At 45.9% G+C, this 25,766-nt stretch overlaps 1 protein-coding gene across 10 annotated transcripts in view; it reads left to right on the top strand.

Moving 5' to 3' along the window:
* The window catches only part of KLHL22 (kelch like family member 22), a 181,668-nt gene that overhangs the window by 109,791 nt on the left and 46,111 nt on the right, over positions 1 to 25,766 (top strand). For 9 of the 10 annotated variants that reach the window (XM_063913022.1, XM_063913024.1, XM_063913021.1 and 6 more), the window contains 2 exons: positions 19,235 to 19,459; positions 20,482 to 20,975. In XM_063913022.1, the coding sequence (XP_063769092.1) occupies positions 19,235 to 19,459; positions 20,482 to 20,975 (719 nt within the window). Of the gene's footprint in view, positions 1 to 17,122; positions 17,194 to 19,234; positions 19,460 to 20,481; positions 20,976 to 25,766 lie in introns of all 10 variants that reach the window. The other variant, XM_063913030.1, reaches the window with a different exon arrangement.

Below are 25,766 nucleotides of genomic sequence, written 5' to 3'. Positions count from 1 at the left end.
TTTTCTCCTTTTCCTGCAGTTAGGTGTGGATGTGGGCCTGCGTTTGGGCTCCATAAAAGTCCAGATTTTGGCCTTATTCATTTTCTTCCAGAAACAATTGGCTTCTCTCCCTGAGGTTCAGACAATTTTGAAGGGGGTTCTGCACGAGATCCAGTCTGAAGATCGACAATGTCTAGGTCGACAATGGTTTTTAGGTCGACCTTATAGGTCGACAGTCACTAGGTCGAAATGGTCAGAAGGTCGACATGTTCTAGGTCGACAGGTCAAAAGGTCGACATAGGTTTTTCAAAAAAAAAATATTTTTCATACTTAATGATCCACATGGACTACGATTGGAACGGTAATCTGTGCCGAGCGAAGCGCGGCACCTTGCCCAAAGCATGGCAAGCGAAGTGAGCCATGTGAGGGGACACGGTGCACTAATTGGGGTTCCCAGTCACTCTACGAAGAAAACGACACCAAAAAAACCTCATGTCGACCTAGAACATGTCGACCTTCTGACCCTGTCGACCTAGTGACTGTTGACCTAAATATTGTCGACCTAGACACTGTCGATCTAATGATCCAAACCCGTTCTGCACATCCAACCGCCCTTTGTGCCTCCTTGGGATCTCAACGTGGTGATAATGTCAAATATTACCTTTAAACATAAGCTATTTACTATTACGGACTAAGTACGCTATTTGCGTACTGAGTACCGTAGGGGTACGCATTTAGCGTAACAGACGCTAAGCCGTGGGCGCAACGCACGAGCGATGCGTACGCTCACGGTTTCACGCTTCGTACCAAGCACGCTATAGGTGTACCGAGTACCGTACTGCTATGCTATTGGCGTAGTGGACGCTGCGCCGTGAGAGTGAGACACGAGCGGCGCAGACGATCACAGAATGATACGCAGTAAACCTTATTAATAACACACAGTAAGAATATGCTTATACTCTAAACCTTAGTAATCTAATACTACAATGATGTAACGCTGAAAACCCTTAACAATGTGTATGCTGTTTGAGCGATTGAGACGCTAAGAAAAGCCCTTTGTGGAGAAGTGAAAACACAAGACCTGGTTTGGATTTAAAAACCACAGCGGTTCTAACACCGCCGTGGATGGTTTAGAGAAAAGGGGATAAACACAATACAAGTTATACACTACAAACTAACATCAAAATCTAACACAATAACAGAGAATAATATGAACAATAACAAACAAGAGTGAACAAATTGAAACGAATGGCGAACAAAATGGATAACAAAATGGCTACAGAGAAATATACATACGTAGGGATGATTCGCAAGCGCGTCCTGGATCCAGCCCTCAGCATTCAGAGAGAAAGCCTTCAGAGAGAGTGAGTGTCTGGCCAGGCAATGGTGGTCTTTATATACACAACATACATTCACAATACAATGGTCCCTATAATCTCATTGTTCATTGGACACAGGAATGTGTCTCCACATTATAGCAAAGGTCATAGGTGGATTTGAACAGGTGGGCTGTGTCTTTCTCCAACTGCTCTGGTGGGAGGTATCCTCAGGATTCCCGCCGCATGTGTAATTTACAGCAAATACAATATATGTTCATAAACTACTTTTGCACATAACTATACGCAGGAGCGAGCGATCCTTTCCTAACCAACACCGAAATGTTACCCTTAAAATATCCTACAGCTGGATACTAGACACCACCTTTCAACCTTTATCTGACCCTTCCTATCATGCAAAGAGGAATCTCTCTATCCAGGAACCGTTTAAACTAAACATACTCGCTGACATTGTCTAGGGGAATATTAGCTATAAAACACACTATATGGGTTAAATATGCTACGATCGAGTCGCACGCTAGACGCTCACAAACTCCGCCGTAAATACACATCTCATGCGCACGAGACGCTGTAGCGTCCCCTACGCAACTTGCGGGTATGTGCACGTACGGGGGAGTGGGTGCACGAGCAGCGCGCGTGTGCATGAGGGGTTAGTACAAGGCATATGCATCATGATATTTTTCGACTTTGACAGTCCACCCTTTGGCAGTCAACAATAACTGCCACTTATCTAAACAACTAAGCAGAAAAATATATAATACCGTGAAATACCTATATATGATTGGGTGTAGGGAGGAGAGGAGAAGGTGGGAAATGTATGACTTAGTGGGATAGTAAAAGCATGTATGTATGAAATTCATGTCTGAGGGGTCATGTATCATCGTGCCGTACATGTTCTAAAATAAGCTTCGAGGTATTGCGAAGTATACATTGAATCCTTCTTATCCCGTATTAAGGGTCTGTAAGTGGGCTAACAAACTCTACCGAGCTATTTTCGGCTTTTAGTTCCAACAAATGGGGTGCACATTAGTTGGTGATACATGATGGGGGAAAATATGTGAGTGCTAATATATGTGCTTATATTACCTGTCGACTATGTGTGTCACTACCTGAAGATCGTAGAGATGAAGATAAGAAACATGCGTTATAAATGCATTCATATGATAATGTATGTGGTTGTCCTTGGATGTCTTGTTGATGTCTTGTTGATGTCTTGTCCGGGTTGCTGTATCTTTGCTGTAAGTGGCAAGCAAAGTTTTTCAAGTGTCCATAGAAAGTTAAAGTCTCTAAAAGTTCATCAAATGTCTGTGAAAAAGTTCATCAAAGGTCTGTGGAAATGTGCATCAAAATCTTCTTCCGAGTGGATGTCTTTTTACCTTGGAGAAAAACAAAGGAGAAACGGGTGAAAGAAACGGACCGTGGAATCACATATTATCACAACATTGTCTCGATTGATGGGTCATAAATTAAACCAGTTGTTGTTACAATGCCCTCGCTCCTCAAACTCATCAATTTGGTACTACGCTTGCAATTCATTAAAATCCGAACACATCTAAATATCAAACCAATCATTATGACAACTCCTAGGATATACAAGAGGAATTTCCCTACATTAACGATAACATTTTGGGCCCATTCTCCTAAACCTGAGAACCAATTGCGTGGGTTCATGATACCCAGACGGTCAGTTCATTACTCACAGAAGTAAGGGTAAGTTTGTGCCTCCTTCGGAACTCCCACTTCAATTGCAAGATATCGTCCATCTTTTGATCTATGACCTCGGTTGGGTCATCAGTGCTGTTTGTGATATACGTACAGCACTTTACACCATACTGAGTTGCTAGGGTGACACAATACCCGCCTGTCACCGCTGTGATGTAATTTAGAACCATCCTGTGCTGGATCAGTTCCGTTTTGTAAGCATGCAATTCTCTCCCAGTATACCTGAAGGTGTCATCATACATCTCGGTGATATTGTCTATCAGGTTCGCTAGCGCAGTTATATACCTAAAATGTATAACTCCTCTGGCGGTACGGGTGATATCTAGCGTGAGTAGGAGTTGAATCCCGGTGGATTCGTGGATGAAATCAGAGGCTGCATGCTCTGTCCTATCTATAAGGTGTCTCTTTACAATGTGTTCGGAATGGGTGTGAGTGTAAGGAGCTTGAGCATTGCGGTGAACGTCTTTCATTTTCTCATGGGTAATGGTCATTACTTCTGGCAACACTCTTCCAATGTAACACAATCCCTCTGAGTTTGGGGAAAGCCACTTATACGCCTTCCTCCCACATATGTAATATGCATCATCGGGGAGGACATATGGGACAGAATATGACATCACCATATTACAAACCTTCCAGGTGAAAAATCCTGTCCCTAACTCTCTCATTTGTCTAGTACACGTATCAGGCTGTATGATATGTGCACAGTATCCTGGTGATACTTCTCCAACTCGCATGGTCCTACTTCCTAGAGTGTACCTATACTGAAAATATCTCCCACCGTTGGCTATTTGGCCTATAAGCTCTGAGTCTATGGGCATTCTATCGGCTCTGTGTGAGAATGTCATGGTTTGGTTGTTCCATGTCACTTCCCAATTTCCCGGCTTTCGGGGATTGGAAATGTTAAAACATATTAAGGACCTATCCACATGATATTGGTGGAGCTTCAAACTAGGAGGCTTAGAAATATTAAATTTCTTGTCCACCGGTCTCCCACCCCTTAATTCAAGTACCTCATCTATCGTTAAAGCGTATGGCACTAGTCCTGACTTTCTATGACCTTGAGGTACTTGTGAGCACACCCAGCATTCCGTTTGGTTTAAAACCTTACCCACTAATGAGTGATAGTTCCTCAATGGATGACGGTCCATGTTGATATTAATACTGGACTGACATCTCTGGATGCACCCGTCCTCAACTATGTTTTCACAATTCCTACAGATACAATTCTCTTCAGCTAACAATCCTTCACAATGTCTCTTAGTGTCATGGCTACCAGATCATTTTCTGATACTCGCTTTTGCTCGGTGATTGTGTTGCTCTCGGGAATTCTACGAATCCATCCTGGTCATCAGAACCCATTCCAGATCCTTTCTCGACCTCTCTGGTACTCTCACCGAAATAAACTGCTATGGTCAACAACAGGGTCAACAGGAAAACACGGAATGCAGTCTCTTGGGGCGAGTCCATCTTGCAGGAGGAGAAAGAAAGAGTGGTAATGGGGGAAAAGAAAATACTTAGGAGGGAAAGAAAATTGTTACGATAATTCGTCTCTAGTCTTGTTCTTCTTGCTCAGATGCCGTCTCAACAGTGCTGCCTCTCAGTCTTCCCAAAACGAACACTCCAGTGATACTATATTCTTTCCGAATCAGCGATCTTTCTGTAAGGAGCATAAATCTTGCATTACCATTTGTTTAACTGTTGTATGACATATCATCCGTAGAACATGAAAGAACAAAAAGAGAGAGAATAATAGAAAAAGAGAAAAATTGTCAGATTTCCGTTCACCATCAGGCTGTCACACCAACATGTTTATCGATATCTCTGCACAGTCTCCCCCACCAGTATTTCCACTCTCCACCCTCTGTGCGTGGCCAGGCACAATGATGCTGGTAAGATATACTTGGGTTGGGTAGACCTCTGAAAAGACCAAGTAGACATGTGACGTTTGAGCTGTAGTTCTGCTGGTGAACGTCAGAGATGAAGAGGAAACATTTAAAGATAAATCACAGAGTTTACCTGGCCGCCCTTGTGTCTACAAGGAATGACCTACCATTTACATCGACTGTAACCTCAGGCTTACTATTCAAGGCTAACAATCAACTTCACTGGCTGCAAATTACAGGTGCGGCCCAAAATTTTTCCTATATGATCCCTGATTCCAATTACGTGTGTCATACAGTGTGTCATAACTTTGCTCGTGTTCTTGTCTAGGAGGTCTGACTTTATGTGTGCTGTTACAGTTGCTGGCATAATGCCCTTCCCTTTTACACAGATAACAAACCCTTGGCTTCCTCCATGTGCCATGGGCTGGGGGTTTTGGTCGATTTGATGCCTCTTCTAGTGCTTTGATGCTCATCACCATCAACCGCTCTCCCTGTGCTTCCCTGGTTCTTTGGATATTATGTTCATTTTCGTTCATGTTCGATAGCGGACTCTCTTAATGCAGCCACCGAGATACCTCTCCAGTTAGGTTGAGTGGTCTGTACCCTTGTTCTCAACACTTCTTTTAAGCCTTCCATTAATACGGACACCGCTACCTCTCTATGATGTACACTTTCCTCAATGTCCGCGATCCCAGTGTATCTAGCCATTTCCTATGATGCTCGATGGAAATAATCAGAAGCAGTTTCACCTTCTTTTTGTCTAATGGAGAAAATTTTGTTCCACTTGACAACAGTTGGGAAATATACTCCTAATTGCAGGTTGATCTGTTTAACATTTTCCTGATTGTACTCTTCAGTGAGAGGTACTTCTGCGTCTAACTTACAATCAGTAATGAATTTCGCAGGGTCAATACTAGAGGGCAAACATGCCCGCAGTACTGTCCGCCAATCTTTGTTAGTGGGTTCGGCGGCGTTACCTAGTTCTTTAATGAACCTTTGGCATGCGGCTAGATCTCTCCTGGGATAGGGAAATTCAGACATAATTGTCCTCAATTCTGTCCGGGACCAGGGACAATGCATGGCAATGTCTCTGACGGGAGTGACTCCCTGAGCGTCAGTCTTTCCATTTGGGACTGCAATCACCCTGACAGGATTAAGTTCAACTACACCATCTTGTGTTGACTCTACAATGTGAGGTGCAATTGTCTGTGCATAATGTACAATACCGTACTTACCTGTGGACACGACCTCACCTGACCCTCCGTTAGGGGGCTTTACTGCTGCCTTTACCGATTGGGCCGTGCCCACCTGGGTGTCTTCTATGGTGGCTGCTGAAAAAAACGCCGACATCGTGCTGGGCTCACTTTCTTGCTTGTAATCCTGAGGGAAGTTTAACATGGGGTACAACTTGCACGGGTTAGAATTTGTACATTTATCAGTTTTACTCCTATCGTCATTAACACATTTATTACGTTTACTCTTATTGTCATTACTACATTTATTAAGTGCACTATTATCATCATATCCCAGTATGCCATTCTCTGTAGCCATTGTCTCTCCAGTTGCCATCAGTTTCCTGCTAGGGCTAGAACCAGCTGTGTAAGCTAATTCCTTCTGTATATCACTCTCTCGTTGCCATAAATGTAAACAGTTTGTGTGTCTGATCCTTTGTTTCTCTGACGTCCTAGTGGATGCTGGGAACTCCGTAAGGACCATGGGGAATAGACGGGCTCCGCAGGAGACTGGGCACTCTAAAAGAAAGATTAGGTATTATCTGGTGTGCACTGGCTCCTCCCTCTATGCCCCTCCTCCAGACCTCAGTTAGAATCTGTGCCCGGCCAGAGCTGGGTGCTCCTAGTGGGCTCTCCTGAGCTTGCTAGAAAGAAAGTATTTGTTAGGTTTTTTATTTTCAGTGAGATTTGCTGGCAACAGACTCACTGCTACATGGGACTGAGGGGAGAGAAGCAAACCTACCTGCTTGCAGCTAGCTTGGGCTTCTTAGGCTACTGGACACCATTAGCTCCAGAGGGTTCGAACACAGGGCCTGACCTCGATCGTCCTTTCCCGGAGCCGCGCCACCGTCCCCCTTGCAGAGCCAGAAGACAGAAGAACGATGAAATCGGCGGCAGAAGACTCCTGTCTTCATTAAGGTAGCGCACAGCACTGCAGCTGTGCGCCATTGCTCCCACAGCACACCACACACTCCGGTCACTGTAGGGTGCAGGGCGCTGGGGAGGGGGCGCCCTGGGCAGCAATTATATTACCTTTTGGCATAAAATACACATAATACAGTCAGTTAACTGTATATGTGTAAAAAAAAACAGCCATTAAGTTACAGAAAACGCGGGACAGAAGCCCGCCGCTGAGGGGGCGGGGCCTTCTTCCTCAGCACACCAGCGCCATTTTCCCTTCACAGCTCCGCTGGAAGCACGCTCCCCAGGCTCTCCCCTGCAGTATCCAGGTACAAGACGGGTTAAAATGAGAGGGGGGCACATAAATTTAGGCGCAAATCGATACAAACAAGCAGCTATTGGGAAAATCACTTATTAGCAGTGTAAATCCCTGTGTTATATAGCGCTGTGGTGTGTGCTGGCATACTCTCTCTCTGTCTCCCCAAAGGACTTTGTGGGGTCCTGTCCTCAGTCTGAGCATTCCCTGTGTGTGTGCGGTGTGTCGGTACGGCTGTGTCGACATGTTTGATGAGGAGGGTTACGTGGAGGCGGAGCAGGGGCAGATACATGTGGTGTCGCCCCCGACGGGGCCGACACCTGATTGGATGGATATGTGGAAGGTCTTAACCGACAGTGTCAACTCCTTACATAAAAGGTTCGATGACGCAGCAGCCTTGGGACAGCCGGGTTCTCAGCCCGCGCCTGCCCAGGCGACTCAGAAGCCGTCAGGGGCTCATAAACGCCCGCTAGCTCTGATGGTAGAGACAGATGTCAATACGGAGTCTGACTCCAGTGTAGATGAGGATGAGACAAATGTACAGTCTACAAAAGCCATCCGATGCATGATTACTGCAATGAAAGATGTATTGCACATTTCTGATATTAACCCGGTTACCACCAAAAGGGGTATTATGTTTGGGGAGAAAAAGCAGCCAGTGACTTTTCCCCCATCTGATGAATTAAATGATTTGTGTGAAGAAGCGTGGAGTTCCCCTGATAAGAAACTAGTGATTTCTAAGAGGTTACTGATGGCGTACCCTTTCCCGCCAACGGATAGGTTACGTTGGGAAACATCCCCTAGGGTGGACAAGGCGCTAACACGCTTATCTAAAAGGGTGGCACTGCCCTCTCAGGATACGGCCGCCCTAAAGGATCCTGCGGATAGAAAGCAGGAAGCTATCCTGAAGTCTGTGTATACACACTCTGGTACTCTACTGAGACCTGCTATTGCTTCAGCCTGGATGTGTAGTGCTGCAGCAGCATGGACTGATACCCTGTCAGACAACATTGATTCCCTCGACAGGGATACTATTTTGCTAACCGTCGAACATATAAAAGACGTTGTCTTATATATGCGGGATGCACAGAGGGACATTTGCCTGCTGGCATCTAGAATTAATGCAATGTCCATTTCTGCCAGGAGAGTATTATGGACTCTGCAGTGGACAGGTGATGCTGATTCTAAAAAACACATGGAGGTTTTGCCTTATAAGGGTGAGGAATTATTTGGGGACGGTCTCTCGGACCTCGTATCCACAGCAACTGCTGGGAAGTCGACTTTTTTACCTCAGGTTCCCTCACAGCCTAAGAAAGCACCGTATTATCAAATGCAGTCCTTTCGGCCTCAGAAAGGCAAGCGGGTCAGAGGAGCATCCTTTCTGGCCAGAGGCAAGGGTAGAGGAAAGAAGCTGCACCAGGCAGCCAGTTCCCAGGAACAAAAATCCTCCCCTGCTTCCACTAAGTCCACCGCATGACGTTGGGGCTCCACAGGCGGAGCCAGGTGCGGTGGGGGCGCGTCTCCGAAACTTCAGCAACCAGTGGGTTCGCTCACAAGTGGATCTCTGGGCTGTACAAATTGTATCTCAGGTATACAAGCTGGAGTACGAGGCGACTCCCCCTCGCCGTTACCTCAAATCAGCCTTGCCAGCTGCTCCCAGGGAAAGGGAGGTAGTACTGGCGGCAATTCACAAGCTGTACCTCCAGCAGGTGATAATCAAGGTCCCCCTCCTTAAACAGGGCAGGGGTTACTATTCCACAATGTTTGTGGTACCGAAACCGGGCGGTTCGGTGAGACCCATCCTGAATTTAAAATCCTTGAACACTTATATAAAGAAGTTCAAGTTCAAAATGGAATCGCTCAGGGCGGTTATTGCAAGCCTGGAAGAGGGGGATTTTATGGTGTCGCTGGACATCAAGGATGCTTACTTGCATGTCCCCATTTACCCACCTCATCAGGAGTACCTCAGGTTTGTGGTACAGAACTGTCATTACCAATTCCAGACGTTGCCGTTTGGTCTCTCCACGGCTCCGAGAATATTTACCAAGGTAATGGCCGAAATGATGATACTCCTTTCGAAGAAAGGGAGTTATAATTATCCCGTACTTGGACGATCTCCTCATAAAGGCGAGGTCCAAAGAGCAGTTGTTGGTCAGCGCAGCACTCTCTCAGGAAGTGTTGCAACAGCACGGCTGGATTCTGAATATCCCAAAGTCGCAGCTGATTCCTACGACGCGTCTGCTTTTCCTGGGAATGATTCTGGACACAGATCAGAAGAAGGTGTTTCTCCCGGAGAAGGCCCAGGAATTGTCATCTCTGGTCAGGGACCTCCTGAAACCAAAACAGGTGTCGGTGCATCACTGCACGCGAGTCCTGGGAAAGATGGTGGCTTCTTACGAAGCAATTCCCTTCGGCAGGTTCCATGCAAGGATCTTTCAGTGGGATCTGTTGGACAAATGGTCCGGATCGCATCTTCAGATGCATCGGTTGACCACCCTGTCCCCAAGGGCCAGGGTGTCTCTTCTGTGGTGGCTGCAGAGTGCTCATCTTCTCGAGGGACGCAGGTTCGGCATACAGGACTGGGTCCTGGTGACCACGGATGCAAGCCTCCGAGGATGGGGGGCAGTCACTCAGGGAAGAAACTTCCAAGGACAGTGGTCAAGTCTGGAGACTTCTCTACACATAAATATATTGGAACTAAGGGCCATCTACAACGCCCTGAGTCAAGCAGAGCCCCTGCTTCAAAACCAATCAGTACTGATCCAGTCAGACAACATCACGGCGGTCGCCCATGTAAACCGCCAGGGCGGCACAAGAAGCATCCAATCCAATCGGAGGCCACTCTATAATTAGCTGCATGTCAAAGGACTGCAAACAAGGGAAGTTAAGGCCTCCCGGTTCACGTTTCTGTTGCAATTTAAAAAGAGAGATCCTGGGATGTTTGTTCGCCCAAATTAATTTAGAAAGAGCCTTATTTAGAATTGACAACATATGTTTAGAGGGGTAAACAGGAAGCATTTGAAGAACATACAAAAACTGGGGGGAAACTGTCAGGTCTGTAACTGTGTCTGTACCCAAAGGGGGCACTAGTGGGTCAGTGGTGGTGCGGTGGAGGGAACGAGGCTGTAGAAGATTCCTGCGCATGTGCGCTATGATATTTATTTAGCACACAGAAACAGTCACTGAAGCACAATAACAATACTGATGGTTTGAGCAAAGAAGCTGACGGGTATAACAACAGTCACAGGTGATGCTCTGTAAACCAGTGACGTTAATAACAGTGATGACCGGCCTGGAAGCAGTGGCAAACATCGATGGTCGACTTGGAAGTCGATGGTAACAGGATCCAATATGCAGACGATAGTAATGCAGCTGATAACAATGAACACAGGCAATAGTAACTCCGGAGATTGGTCTGGAAACCAACAGCAATAAGTTCACACAGTGTGTATATATGCACAAGTCCACAAAGCCAAGCAAGGCCAAAGCAGGACAAAGTTTGTAAATTGCAAGCTGGTTGTTTTAAGTGCCAGATGGAATAGCACAGTGCTGAATGCAGATAAACAACACACAGGTGAGAATGGTAAGTAGCACCTGGAGAGAGTCTCTTACTGCATGCCAAGGTGGAAGCTGACTGTGGAAGGAGGTGTAGCAGAGCAGGTTGGCTGGAGCCTGTAATTCCACAGATACACTGGAGCAAGGAAATCACAGGAGACTGGAGCCAGGAGACGCTGTACACTGGATGTGCCACGTTGTTCAAGGTGATGAGACTGAGCCGATGTTCTGGATTTATACCCGCTGGTCAGCAGACATTGGATGCTTGAATTATGTGTGCAGACACAGCACAGGATTGGGTGTTTGCAGGTCATCTGACCACAAGTGTCATGGCGGCGCCCATGCTGCACAGATGGTGGGTACACACTAGATGGACTTCAGGGGTACACCATGACAATGGGCACCGTGCCCGCTGACAGAGCATTCATGCATCTGCAGACTGGGCCGTGACCTCTGGAGGTCTGCACACCAGCGCACTGGTAAGTGAGATGCCACTGAACGTCAATTCCTGACAGAAACAGATCATTTTAAAAAGGTGAGAACGCCCAATATAGGTCAGAGGGAGCTGAGCCCATTTTGGTAAGTCTAGAAGGGTTCATTGCAGGAGTGGGGTGTAATTACAATCACGATGGGTGTTGGTATCTTTATGCCTAGGTAAGTGAAACTGTCACCTTTCGCCCATTGAAAAGGGAAGGAGTCCCGCCACCGCCTTTTCCCCTCAGGGAAGAAGGCCAGTGCTTCTGTTTTAAGGTAGTTAATTTTAAACCCCCGTGACCATCTCAAAATCTGCCAGTGGTTTGAGAAGTAAAGAAGGACGTCATCGGCAAATGCTGAGAATTTCATTTCTGTATCCCCGATCCGTATCCCTTGCCAGAGAGATTCATTATTAAAATACCGTAAAAGAGAGTCTGTGGCGAGATGAAATAGGAGGGGGAAGAGAGGGCAACCCTGTCTCGTGCCTCTGGCTAATTGAAAACAACGTGTTAGTACAATTAACAGTTAGAAAGGCTTTGGGGTCATGATAAAGGGTGGAGAATACCTGAAGGAAGGGAGCGCCAAATCCCTGAACCTGAAATACTCGGGAAAGGTGAGCCTAGGATACCCGTTCGAACGCCTTATCGACGTCACAACTTACTTCTAGGTTATCCACCAGGCCAGCATGGTGCGTCGCTGTCATAGCAGCCAGATATTACGGACGGAGTGTCTAGGACACATAAATCCCTTTTGGGAAAGATGAATCAGGGTATACAATATGGGTTGCAGTCGGGTGGTAAGCAACTTCGTAAATATCTTGAAATCTTGATTCAGTAAAGATATAGGTCCACCAGAAAGAATGGAATTAAATAGCTGAGAAAGGAATGAGAAACTTGTGTTGATAGTGATTTATAGTAAGCAGCAGACAGACTTTCATGTCCAGGGGATTTACCTGTAGGAAGTGACTTAACTGCCATCTCCACCTCTTGTGTTGTGATTGGGGACATCAAAAATTTCCTGTCATCTGCACTGAGTACTGGAAGGTTTAGGTGGGTTAAAAAGTCCATACCTGCTATTGGGTTATCTATGGGGGCACTATAGAAGGATTCAAAATAAGTCAAAAAAGTCAAATTAATTATAGTTTGAGAGATGGAAAGGGTGCCATCATGTGATTGTATTGACAGAATCGGGGTCACAGCCGTTGAGGCACACACCATACTGGCCAGGAGTCTCCCAGCTCTATTTCCCCATCGGAAGTATCGGTTTTTGAGGTAATTAAGATTCATTTGGGCCCTTTCCAAGCAAAGACTGTCAGATCTATGGCTTGTTTATATAAAAGGCGGGAGGAATCTGAGGGGTCTGCTAGTAATGCAGAGTACGCAACAGAAACAGCTGTAGAGGCTTGGTAGAATCTTTGAGTGAGTTTTTTCTTTTTAGCCGCAACATAAGCAATAATATGGCCTCTTAAAACCGGGCTAGACGCCATCCAGAATAAATTAATATCCGGACAATGTATATTATTATCTGCGTGGTAATTAGAAAAAGATTGTGTTAAATGGGTTAGAAAATCGTCAGTAGACTCTAAATAATCAGGAAATTTCCAGTTGTAAGAAAAAGTTTTAGGTTTAAGCATGGTGATAGTCATTCCAATGGGGGTGTGGTCCGACAATAAGAGATTTTTTATGCCTACCTGTTCCACCTTGTGTAGGAGGGAACTGGATATTAGCCAATAATCTAAGCGGGAAAAGAAATTATGGGGGTGGGAGTAAAATGTGTATTCCCGGGATGTAGGATGAAAGAATCTCCAAGGGTCTATCAGGGTGAGGGAGTCAATGAGAAGGGAGACCGGGGGATGGGATTGAGTATTGTTAAGATGCCTGGGACCACTGGAAACATCCAGTGCTGGGTCCATAATTATATTCAGGTCTCCACCTAAAATCACAGTCCCCCCCCCCCCTCTCCTATCCTGCAGTTTGGAATACACATCAGAAAAAAGGAGGCATTTGGGCCCGTAGGGGCATCAAGGCAAACTAATGTATGCCGTTCCCCCTCTATGTCAACCTTCAAAAACAAGAAGCGACCTACCAGGTCACACCATTCATTGTGAACAACATAGTGAACAGATTAACTAAACATAATAAGGACCCATCTGGATTTACTATGATATGAAGCTGATTTAAAGCCCTGGACTCGGGTGTCACGTAGTACATTAGGTTTGGAGGCTCTCCAGTGTGTTTCCTTTAGGAATACAACATCTGGGTGGAGTTTTTTCAGGTAGCTCAATACTTTTTTTTTTTTTGCTTAATGGGGGTGTTCAGCCCTTCCACATTCCAGGATACATATTTGATAGATTTTTTTGTACTCAGGGTTAGTGTTAATTAATGAGGATGCCATAGTATTATCCTATACCTCGTTTGGGAAGCTTACGGAGAAAAATTAAACCTATGTAGGTCCCCGGCCCATCCCAGCAAGTAGGCCAATGAGGACATTTGTACCTTGTATCCAAATGAACTATGACATCAGTAAATAACATGTGGACATGTGAGGATCAAACAATAAAACACAGCAAAAATATCCTGTCAATCTTTTTGAACATTATAAGAACCCAGTCTGACGGCCGGAAGGGCCATTTAAACCAATTAAATAGCACAATATGATAAGAAGAAACAGAAAAGCAAAGAAGAAAATGAGGAAGAAATGGAAAAGAAGGAGAGGGAGAACTAAGCCCCCGCCCTGCCAGGCAGGCAGAAAAAGCTTGGTCTGCGGCAAAGGGCACAAGGTCTCCCTGACATCAAAAAGTTAAACATCGTAGTATAAGCAAAGGTAAGCAATAATGGCAGCTTCAATACTTATCAGAACTAGATATTAGTCCGAGTCAGCATTTGAAGATCGAGGAGAAGAAGAGTTCAAGGAGGACAAAGTTCTTCGCAGCTTGAGGAGTCTCAAAGAAGGAGGTAATACTGCCATGGTGAACACAAAGTTTAGCAGGGTATAGGAGAGAAAATCGAATGCCCTTTGAGAACAGTTCGGTGCAGACCGGGGAGAATTCCCGGTGTTTAGTGGATACTTGAAACTAAAAGTCTTGAAACAAAAGTATGCGGGTGCCCTCATATTCTTATATTCATAAATCTTTCAGTTTGCGGTAGGCATCCAATATCTGTACTTTGACAAGATAATTTAGAAGACGGAAAATGACTGGACGAGGGCGCTGTGGTTGTTTATCACGGTGGGTCCGTTCAACTTCAAGAGGTCTGGCAGTCGACGGGAGCCCCAATGCTTGATGAAACAATATAGAATAGCTCTTTAGGCCTCACTGATTCCGGCAGACTGATTAGGCGCAAATTATTCCGGCGATTCCGATTTTCAAGTTCCTCCAATTTGTCTTGAAATGCCACCATATTGACATCCTGAGTGTGTAGTAAGGTCTTTCCCTCTTGCAACTCATCTTCCAGGGTCGATAACCTATCTTCAGCCTCCATTAGTCGTGAAGTGTGTTGCTTCAGAAGTGCAGCAGCCGAGTTCACGGCCTCGGTGAGGGGGGCTAATTTAGCATCCAGTAAAGGAGACAAAATGTCTGAGATTTCCTTAGCCCTTTTAGCCAAAGTAGAGCACATGATAGGGGGACCAATGGAGTTCAATGAGTCCTCTCTGGAGAGGGAGGCTGGGGTGGGAGATGACACAATCTCAGGAGGCTTCTGTTTCTGAGACTGAGAGCCCTTAGTATTTCTGGATGTTTTAGCCACAAATTTCTCCATAATGCGGTTATATAGAGATGAAAAAGTGAGACGCTGCTGTAATATGTTTACATATGGAAGAGCATAGAAGATGGTGACATGCAGGTTAAAGGATGTCAGGAGAGACAATATGTCAGTGAGAGAACATTACACTGACATGGAGCAGTGCTGCTGCTGTATGGCGGGGGGGCGCTATGTGTGAGCTACCCAGCTCAGCAGCCCATCCGGAGAAGTGCACACAGGGATCCTCCAGGAGCACCCCACACTACAGATTATGGCTGGGATGCAGCCATCCAGTCACACAGAGAAGGGGAGCCACGAGCCAGGCAGTGAGCACACGGTACCTGGACGGAGGAAACACTGCTCCGCGTGTCCCAAGATGGCCACCGGGAGCAGGGAGCCAGCACACTATCTGGCTTGTTACGATGCGGGGGGCTGACCATGAGGTGCCGCGTCTTGCCCGCTAGTATCCCTGTCTCTTCAGGGAGATAGTCACCTGGTTTGGGGGTTGATGTTGGCCCAGGAAGATGTTAGGTGCCGGGGAACGGGGAGCCCGCAATAAGAAGCGGCCACTGCGTTAGGCACACCCACCGGAAGTCTTTATAGCATATTCTGATATCACTTTTATATATATTCTCTTGTGTTTCTTTTGGTGCTTATTGTGAACCGTGGTTGGATTATTACCAAAGACTATAGATGGATTGATACTAACTTTGTATAATCCATTGACACTTATGCATTCAATTGATATATCGCGCCTGATCTCCCATCTAAGGTGAAGGGAGAGATATTTAATTGACCCCCGTTATCGCACATATCGCGCCCATATTAGTCGAGTTTAACTGAGTAAAGCGGCTAAACCCAACTAAAGTAATGGGAGCAATTACGAAAAGTCCCGTTTGGGGACCCAAACAGGTCACTTTGTGCATTTCAGCTTGCTACCCCCGGGGGTAGTGAACTGAAATAATGATATCACGTCCGTCAGGAGAAACAATTGAATAGCTGCTGGCGGGCACAAACGAGGGGGAAGGAACTTTTGAATATTGCCCATTGTGTTTAGAAACAGTGGACTTATGCAGCACATACACCTACGGCCCTATTCCACGATCTGCTGCTACACCAAATGTGATAATTTTTTGGTCGGGATCCATGAATTGAGGGTTCCTAGCATGTTGGAATTTGATTATCGCCAACCAGACAGTGGGAAAATTAGGATTTGCGCCCGAGAGTACCCTGATATATGGGCCCTTGAAGTTGAACTACTATGTAGAAGCACAATTATATTTACTTTGGTATTAGATTGTAGCTCCAAACATAGGAATGAAAACAATATTAAATTCCCTTCTTAAATATGCCATTATGGTCCAGAATAAATGTATTATACATTACAGTGGCTTTAACGATTTTTGTTAGGCTATTGTTCCTTAATTACCATGAATATAAAATTCCTATATACACAACCTTGTATTTTTGTGTGTAATATTTAAGTGTTCTCACATCTCTTGGAATATAATACACAAGACAAGTGGTTATGAATTGATTTTATTTTTCCGCGACCCTTTACGATTTTTACTCTAAACAAATCATAAACCACAAACAAATTTTCGTGATGGTTTAAGTCTAGTGAAGGTTTTTGTGAAGAACTTTCCTTTTCTCATAGGCTGCACCACATAGGTTGCGCAGTTATTATTGTCTACTAATTTATTCTAAACAAATCATAAAAGTTCAGTTTCAACTAAAACAATATTTTATATAACAAGTAACAGTGCCCCTAGCAAAGAGAATTATTTTCTGTCCCATTGTAGTAGTCTATATCTAAAGCTAGAGTGTACTACCAGTGCCTCGATTTTGACAATTATTGTGTTTACAGTTGTAACTAGTTGATCATAGATTACGTATACCTCCAATAGCCCATACATGCCACTCTGGCATATTAGGCAGTAAGAGAAATATCCTGTGCTGATCCACCCTATACTTTGTTTAACAGAATAAAAGAAAGGAAAAAGGCACACAGTGATGCACAAGCCGCATAAAAAAAAAATCTGTAGAGGAGAAAAGGTGAGGATGTCCCCGCAAAAAATACAATAGCAAAAATAAAATAGAAAATGGGGGGGGGGGGGGGGGGAAACTAAACATCATTTATATAGTAAAATCAAAAGCTAATAAGATAAATAGACATGGGGGAAGAGAGAGATGGAAAGAGAAGGAAAGAACATCTACTGGATTTCTATTCCTGTGTTATATATTGGCAGAGCTTTGTATTTTAATTAGTACAAAGTATATGAATTCCTGATGGCAAAAAAAGCAGAAATGTAGCTCAATAGCAAATGGACAGTCACATTTTCTCTGTGCCTAATTCAGATTAAACACCGTTCTGTATTTTTGTTGCTTATTAATTCTTTCCGAAATATAATAATCTGGGCTTCTGTCAGGCAATATGTTTTGAATATACAGTGCATGCGGAAAGTATTCATAGCACTTCACTTTTTCCACATTTTGTTATGTTACAGCCTTTTTTCAAAATGGAATGAATTCATTTTTCCCCTCAAAATTCTACACACAATACCCCATAATGACAACGTGAAAAAAGTTTTTGGGAGATTTTTGCAAATTTATGAAAAATAAAAAACTAAGAAATCACATCTACATAAGTATTTACAGCCTTTGGTCAATACTTTGTTGATGCATTTTTGGCAGCAATCACAGCTTCAAGTCTTTTTGAATATTATGCCACAAACCTGGCACACCTGTCTCTGTGTAGTTTCGCCCATTACTCTTTGCAGCACCTCTCAAGCTCCATCAGGTTGGATGGGAAGCGTTGGTGCACAGCCATTTTCAGATTTCTCCAGAGATGTTCAATCGGATTCAAGTCTGGGCTCTGGCTGGGCCTGAAGCCACTCCTTTGATATCTTGGCTGTGTGTTTAGGGTCGTTGTCCTGCTGAAAGATGAACAGTCACCCCAGTCTGAGGTCAAGAGCGCTCTGGAGCAGGTTTTCATCCAGGATGTCTCTGTACATTGCTGCATTCATCTTTCCCTCTATCCTGACTAGTCTCCCAGTTCCTGTCACTGAAAAACATCCCCACAGCATGATGCTGCTGCCACCACCATGCTTCACTGTAGGGACGGTATTGGCCTGCTGATGAGCGGTGCCTGGTTTCCTTCAAACATTACGCCTCGCATTCACGCCAAAGAGTTCAATCTTTGTCTCATCAGACCAGAGAATTTTGTTTCTCATGGTCTGAGAGTCCTTCAGGTGCATTTTGGCAAACTCCAGGCGGGCTGCCATGTGCTTTTGACTAAGTAGTGGCTTCCGTCTGGCCACTCTACCATACAGGCCTGATTGGTGGATTTCTGCAGAGATGGTTGTCCTTCTGGAAGGTTCTCCTCTCTCCAGAGAGGAGTTCTGTAGCTCTGACAGAGTGACCATTGGGTTCTTGGTCACCTCCCTTACTAGGGCCCTTCTTCCCCGATCGCTCAGTTTAAACGGCCGTCCAGCTCTAGGAAGAGGCCTGGTGGTTCCGAACTTCCATTTACGGATGATGGAGGCCACTGTGCTCATTGGGTCCTTCAAAGCAGCAGATATTTTCTGTACCCTTCCCCGGATTTGTGCCTCGAGACATTACTGTCTCGGAGGTCTACAGACAGTTCCTTTGACTTCATGCTTGGTTTGTGCCTGACATACACTGTCAAGTGTGGAACCTTTATATAGACAGGTGTGTGCCTTTCCAAATCATGTCCAATCAACTGAATTTACCACAGGTGGACTCCAATTAAGCTGTAAGAACATCTCAAGGATGATCAGTGGAAACAGGATGCACCTGAGCTCAATTTTGAGCTTCATGGCAAAGGCTGTGAATACTTATGTACATGTGATTACTTCATTTTTTATTTTTAATAAATTTGTAAAAATCACAAAAAAACTTTTTATGTTGTCATTATGGGGTATTGTGTATAGAATTTTGAGGGGAAAAATTAATTTATTCCATTTTGGAATAAGGCTGTAACATAACAAAATGTGGAAAAAGAGAAGCGCTGTGAATACATTCCGGCTGCACTGTACTTTAAATCCATTTTGAAATTAACTGCTTTTTGTTTCAGATTGCTGAAGTCATTAATTACTGCTGTGACTTCCTAATTTCGTGGGTGGATGAGGAAAATGTTGTGGAGGTGTACAAGCTGGCTGAGCTCTTCCACCTGAGTCATCTTAGTGAGCAACTGGACTCATTTGTGCTTAAAAATTTTATCACATTCTCACGCACCCAAATATATAGGCAGCTTCCTCTGGAGAAAGTGTATTCTCTGCTTAGCAGCAACCAATTGGAGGTAAGATAGATAAAGATCTTTCTTCTTTTCCAGTACATGGCTGTGACCAATGACCAGTGCTTTCTTATATGGTAACACCACCTACAAGCTACAGCATTACAGGCAGCATGGATGGCGTAGTGGATAGCATTACTACCTCGCAGCACTGAGGTAATAAGTTCAATTACTGGTCATGGCTTATGGAGGAGTTTGTATTTTGTCACCATTTTGTGTGGGTTTTTATCTAAGTGCTCCGGTCTCCTCCCACATTCCAAAAACATACTAGTAGGATTACTTGCTTCTGAGCAAAAAAACCCCCAAAACATTGTATATTTGTTTGTGTGTGTCTTCGGAGAAACAAATTAATCCTAGTGCAGGTGTGTCCATAAGCAGTGGTGTATCTATAATGGATGCATTGTGTGCGATGCACGCGGGTCCAGGGGGCCCACACAGCACACCCTGCACACATTTTTGCAATAGTTACCCCTCCGGAGTCCCTCCCCCGGCTAGAGCTGCGCTGCACAAGTCACGGGGAAAATGACGCGATGGGGGAAGGAGGTTGCTTTCCACGAGGAACGCAAATGGGTCTTCCGCAAGGCCACACTCCTCATGGTCAACAACCATGGTGCTGCCACTGATACAATAGTTATTCATTTGGAAAGACAGAGAGGGTTTCAGTTGAGCACCACCACTGACAGATGCTAACAGTGAGTGCATTATGGGCACAGCAGAGAGAAGAGTAAAGCTTGAGAAGTGAGAGTCAGGAAGTTTTATCACTGAAAAATGGTTGAATGGCTGTGACTCACAGCATACAGTATATGATCCTAGTGGCTGGATTTAATGACGCCCTAGATCACCGGAGGTGCGGGATGCCAGCTGATCGCGGATGTTTTGTTTTTAAAGAGGCAATCATTTATAAGGCATGGTTTTGCCTTGTGATTGCCCCTTTAAAAAAACGTCTGAGATCAGCTGGCATCTCGCACCTCCGGCGATCTCGGGCGTCATTAATCTGGCCCTATATGTTAAACAAATCTGTCTTTCAGGTGGGATCTGAAAATGAGGTTTATGAAGGAGCCTTACTTTATCACTACACCTCCGAGCAGGTTGAAACGGATCAGGTGAGCCTGTCAGAATCTCCGAAGCTACTAGAAACCGTGCGCTTTCCCCTAATGGAGTTGTCGGTTCTACAGAGACTACATGATAAACTGGGGCCATGTCCTCTGAAAGTCACTGTATCCAATGCTCTGGAATATCATAAGAATGAAATTATGCAGCCAGTGCTTCAGGGGCCCCACACACAATTGCGTTCCGAGTTCAACTGCGTGGTCGGCTTTGGTGGAATGTACTCTGCCCCTTATACAGTACTCAGTGATCAGGCCAAATATTTGAATCCTTTAACTGGCGAGTGGAGGCCACTAACAGCACCTCAAGCGCCTCGCATGTCTAATCAAGGCATCGCAGTGCTCAATAACTTTGTCTACTTGATTGGGGGTGACAACAACGTGAGGGGATACCGCGCTGAAGCACGATGCTGGAGGTGAGGATCTTTCTCATTATTCAGCTCAGCCCCCATATTGTAATGTTTTATACTTTGAATAAGAACATAAATAAAATACACTTTTTATAACCATTAATTACCTCTGATTTCCGACAGTTTACATTAAAGAACAGAAATTAGGAACTATCTGAATTTTTCAGCTGAAACAAAGATTGTCTAATTTGAAAAGTTACGTTATTAGCAATGTAAAAGCACCTATACCTTAACAACGTGTAATACTAGCATTTGCCCACGGCTTAACTCATGTGGACGTCTCTTATTGCTCAACAGAACTAATCTTACAACGACTGTAGTGCCATCTAATATTGTGATGTATATTTTATTTCTCTGACGTCCTAGTGGATGCTGGAGACTCCGTAAGGACCATGGGGAATAGCGGCTCCGCAGGAGACTGGGCACAAATAGAAAGCTTTAGGACTACCTGGTGTGCACTGGCTCCTCCCCCTATGACCCTCCTCCAAGCCTCAGTTAGATCTTTGTGCCCGGACGAGCTGGGTGCAAACTAGGGGGCTCTCCTGAGCTTCTTAGATAGAAAGTTAGTTTTAGGTTTTTTATTTTCAGTGAGACCTGCTGGCAACAGGCTCACTGCTACGAGGGACTAAGGGGAGAAGAAGCGAACCTGCCTGCTTGCAGCCAGCTTGGGCTTCTTAGGCTACTGGACACCATTAGCTCCAGAGGGATCGAACACAGGCCCAGCCTCGGAGTCCGGTCCCAGAGCCGCGCCGCCGGCCCCCTTACAGAGCCAGAAGCAAGAAGTTGTTCCTGAAATCGGCGGCAGAAAACATCAGTCTTCATCAAGGTAGCGCACAGCACTGCAGCTGTGCGCCATTGCTCCTCATGCACACCTCACACTGCGGTCACTGATGGGTGCAGGGCGCTGGGGGGGGGGCGCCCTGAGCAGCAATACTGACACCTTGGCTGGCAAACTGGCACCATATATAGCCCCAGAGGCTATATAGGTGCTTTTTAACCCCTGCCAGAATCCATAAAAATGCGGGAGAAAAGTCCGCGAAAAAGGGGCGGAGCTATCTCCAGCACACTGGCGCCATTTTTCCCTCACAGCTCCGTTGGAGGGAAGCTCCCTGGCTCTCCCCTGCAGTTAATACACTACAAGAAAGGGTTAAAAAGAGAGGGGGGGCACATTTTAGGCGCAGTATACAATATATATATGCAGCTATAAGGGAAAACACTTTTGTAGGTGATATCCCTGTGACATATAGCGCCCTGGTGTGTGCTGGCATACTCTCCCTCTGTCTCCCCAAAGGGCTTTGTGGGGTCCTGTCCTCTGTCAGAGCATTCCCTGTGTGTGTGCTGTGTGTCGGTACGGCTGTGTCGACATCTATGTGGAGGATAATGATGTGGAGGCGGAGCGAGTGCCTGTAAATATGTTGTCACCCCCTGCGGGGTCGACACCGGTGTGGTTGGACTTATGGAAGGATTACGTGAAAGTGTCAACTCCTTACACAAAAGGTCGACGACACAGAACAGCCGGCTACTCAGCTTGGGCCTGTTCCAGCGTCTCAAATGTCATGGGGGGCTCTAAAAACGCCCACTACCTCAGATGGCAGACACAGATGTCGACACGGATACCGACTCCAGTGTCGACGACGATGAGACTAGTGTACCCTCCAAATAGGTCCACCCGTTACATGATTGAGGCAATGAAAAATGTATTACACATTTTTGATAATACCCCAGGTACCACATAAAAGGGTATTGTGTTTGGTGAGAGAAAACTAGTAGTAGTTTTTCCTGCATCTGAGAAATTAAATGAGGTGTGTGAGGAAGCGTGGTCTTCCCCCGGTAAGAAATTGAAACACCCCATAGGGTAGATACAGCGCTTACACGCTTATCAGAAAAGGTGGCACTACCGTCTCCGGATACGGCCGCCCTGAAGGAACCTGCTGATAGAAAGCAGGAGGTTACCCTAAAAGATATAGTCACACACTGGGGCATTATATTGCGACCAGCCATTGCTTCGGCATGGTTGTGCAGTGCTTCCGCTGCGTGGTCAGATTCCCTGTCGGAAAATAACTATGGATAGGGACAATATTTTGCTGACAATAGAGCATACAAAAGACGTGGTCTTATACATGCGTGATGCACAGAGGGATATTGGCCGGCTGGCATCAAAAATAAGCGCTAGGTCCATTGCCGCCAGACGGGGGTTATGGACTCGGCAATGGTCAGGCGATGCCGACTTGAATCGGCACATGGAATTTTGCCTATAAGGGGGTAAAACTGTTGGGGGATGGTTTTTTCAGACCTCGTTTCCACAGCTACTGCTGGGAAATCGACTTTGTTGCCACAGGTTACCCCACAACAAAAGAAAGCACCGTATCATCAAGTACAGTCCTTTCGGCCCCAGAAAAGCAAGAGGGCTAGAGGCTCATCCTTTTTGCCGAGAGGCAAAGGTAGAGGAAAAAGCTGCAGCACACAGCTAGTTCCCAAGAGCAGAAGTCCTCCCTGCGTCCGGTAAGCCCACAGCATGACGCTGGGGCTCCTCAGGCGGACCCGGGTACGGTGGGGGCCCGTCTCAGAAATTTCAGCGCCCAGTGGGCTCTCTCACATGGATCCCTGAGTCCTTCAAGTAGTATCTCAGGGGTACAGGCTGGAGTTCTAGACGTTCTTCCCCCCGCTGTTTCCTAAAATCTGCCTTACCGACACCTCCCTCTGCCAGAGAGGCGGTGTTGATGGCTATTCAACACTATAATCACAACAAGTGATTGTCAAGGTGCCCCTCCTTCAGCAAGGAAGGGGTTACTATTCCACAATGGTTGTGGTACCGAAACAGAACGGTTCGGTGAGACCCATCTTAAAATTAAAATACTTGAATTTTTTATATCAGAAGATTCAAGTTCAAGATGGAATTGCTCAGGGCGGTTATTACGAGCCTGGACGAGGGGGATTACAGGGTCTCCCTGGACATCAAGGATGCGTACCTGCATGTCCCCATTTACCCTCCTCACCAGGAGTACCTCAGATGTGTGGTACAGGACTGTCACTATCGGTTCCAGACGCTGCTGTTGGACTTGTCCACGGCACCGAAGGTCTTTACCAAGGTAATGGCCGAAATGATGATACTCATTCGCAAGAAGGAAGTTTTTATTATCCCGTACTTGGACGATCTCCTGATAAAGGCGAGGTCCAAAGAACAGTTGGGGGTAGCACTCTCTCGGGATGTGCTACAACAGCACGACTGGATTCTCAATATTCCAAAGTCACAGCTGGTCCCGACGACACGTCTTCTGTTCCTGGGAATGTTTCTGAACAGACCAGAAAAGAGTTTTCTTCCAGTGGAAAAAGCCGAGGAGTTGTCATCTCTAGTCAGAGACATCCTAAAACCAGGACAGGTGTCGGTACATCAATGCACACGAGTCCTGGGAAAAATGGTAGCTTCGTACGAAGCATAATTCCATTCGGAAGGCTCCACGCAAGGACGTTCCAGTGGGACCTGGGGGACTAATGGTCCGGGTCCCATCTACAGATACAACAGCGGATAACCCTGTCAGCAAGAAACAGGGTGTCGCTGCTGTGGTGGCTGCAGAGGGCTCATCTACTAGAGGGCCGCAGATTCGGAATACAGGACTGGGTCCTGGTGACCACGGATGCCAGCCTTCGGGACTGGGGTGCAGTCACACAGGAAAGAAATTTCCAAGGAGATTTCGCTTCACATAAATATTCTGCAGCTAAGGGCCATTTACAATGCCCTAAGCCAAGCAAGGCCCTTGCTTCAGAACCAGCCGGTACTGATCCAATCAGACGATATCACGGCGGTCGCCCATGTAAACAGACAGGGCGGCACAAGAAGCAGGATGGCGATGGCAGAAGCCACAAGAATTCTCCGATGGGCGACCTACACCCAGGAGAATGGGGACTTCATCCAGAAGTTTTCCAAATGCGGGTAAACCGTTGGGAATGACCACGGGTGGACATGATGGCGTCCCGCCTCAACAAGAGGTTGAAAAGATATTGCGCCAGGTCAAGGGACCCTCAGGCGATCGCTGGGGACGCTCTAGTGACACCGTGGGTGTACCAGTCGGTTTATGTGTCTCCTCCTCTACCTCTCATACCCAAGGTACTGAGAATAATAAGAAGGCGAGGAGTGAAAACCATACTCGTGGTTCCGGATTGGCCATGAAGATTGATACCCGGAACTTCAAGAGATGCTGGCAGAGGACCCTTGGCCTCTGCCGCTCAGACGAGACCTGCTGCAGCAGGGACCCTGTCTGTTCCAAGACTTACCGCGGCTGCGTTTGACGGCATGGCGGTAGAACACCGGATCCTAAAGGAAAAGGGTATTCCGAAGGAAGTCATCCCTACCCTGATCATAGCCAGGAAGGATGTCACCGCAAGACATTATCACCGCGTTTGGCGAAAATTTGTTGCTTGGTGGGGGCCATGAAGGCCCCGACGGAGGAATTTCAACTATGTCAATTCCTGCACTTCCTGCAAGCAGGGGTGACGTTGGGACTCAAATTGGGGTCCATCAAGGTCCAGATTTCGGCTCTGTCGATTTTGTTCCAGAAAGAACTGGCTTCACTGCCTGAAGTTCAGACTTTGGGTAAAGGAGTACTACATATTCAGCCTCCTTTTGTGCCTCCTGTGGCACTTTTTGGATCTCAACTTGGTGTTGGATTTCCTAAAGTCGCATTGGTTGAGCCACTTAAAACCATGGAGCTAAAGTATCTCACGTGGAAAGTGGTCATGCTGTTGGCCTTGGCCTTGGCCAGGCGTGTGTCAGAATTGGCGGCTTTGTCATGTAAAAGC

This window comes from Pseudophryne corroboree, chromosome 1 (assembly GCF_028390025.1).
Source record: "Pseudophryne corroboree isolate aPseCor3 chromosome 1, aPseCor3.hap2, whole genome shotgun sequence".
Taxonomy (NCBI): Eukaryota; Metazoa; Chordata; class Amphibia; order Anura; family Myobatrachidae; genus Pseudophryne; species Pseudophryne corroboree.
This window is presented reverse-complemented; position numbering and strand designations above follow the sequence as displayed.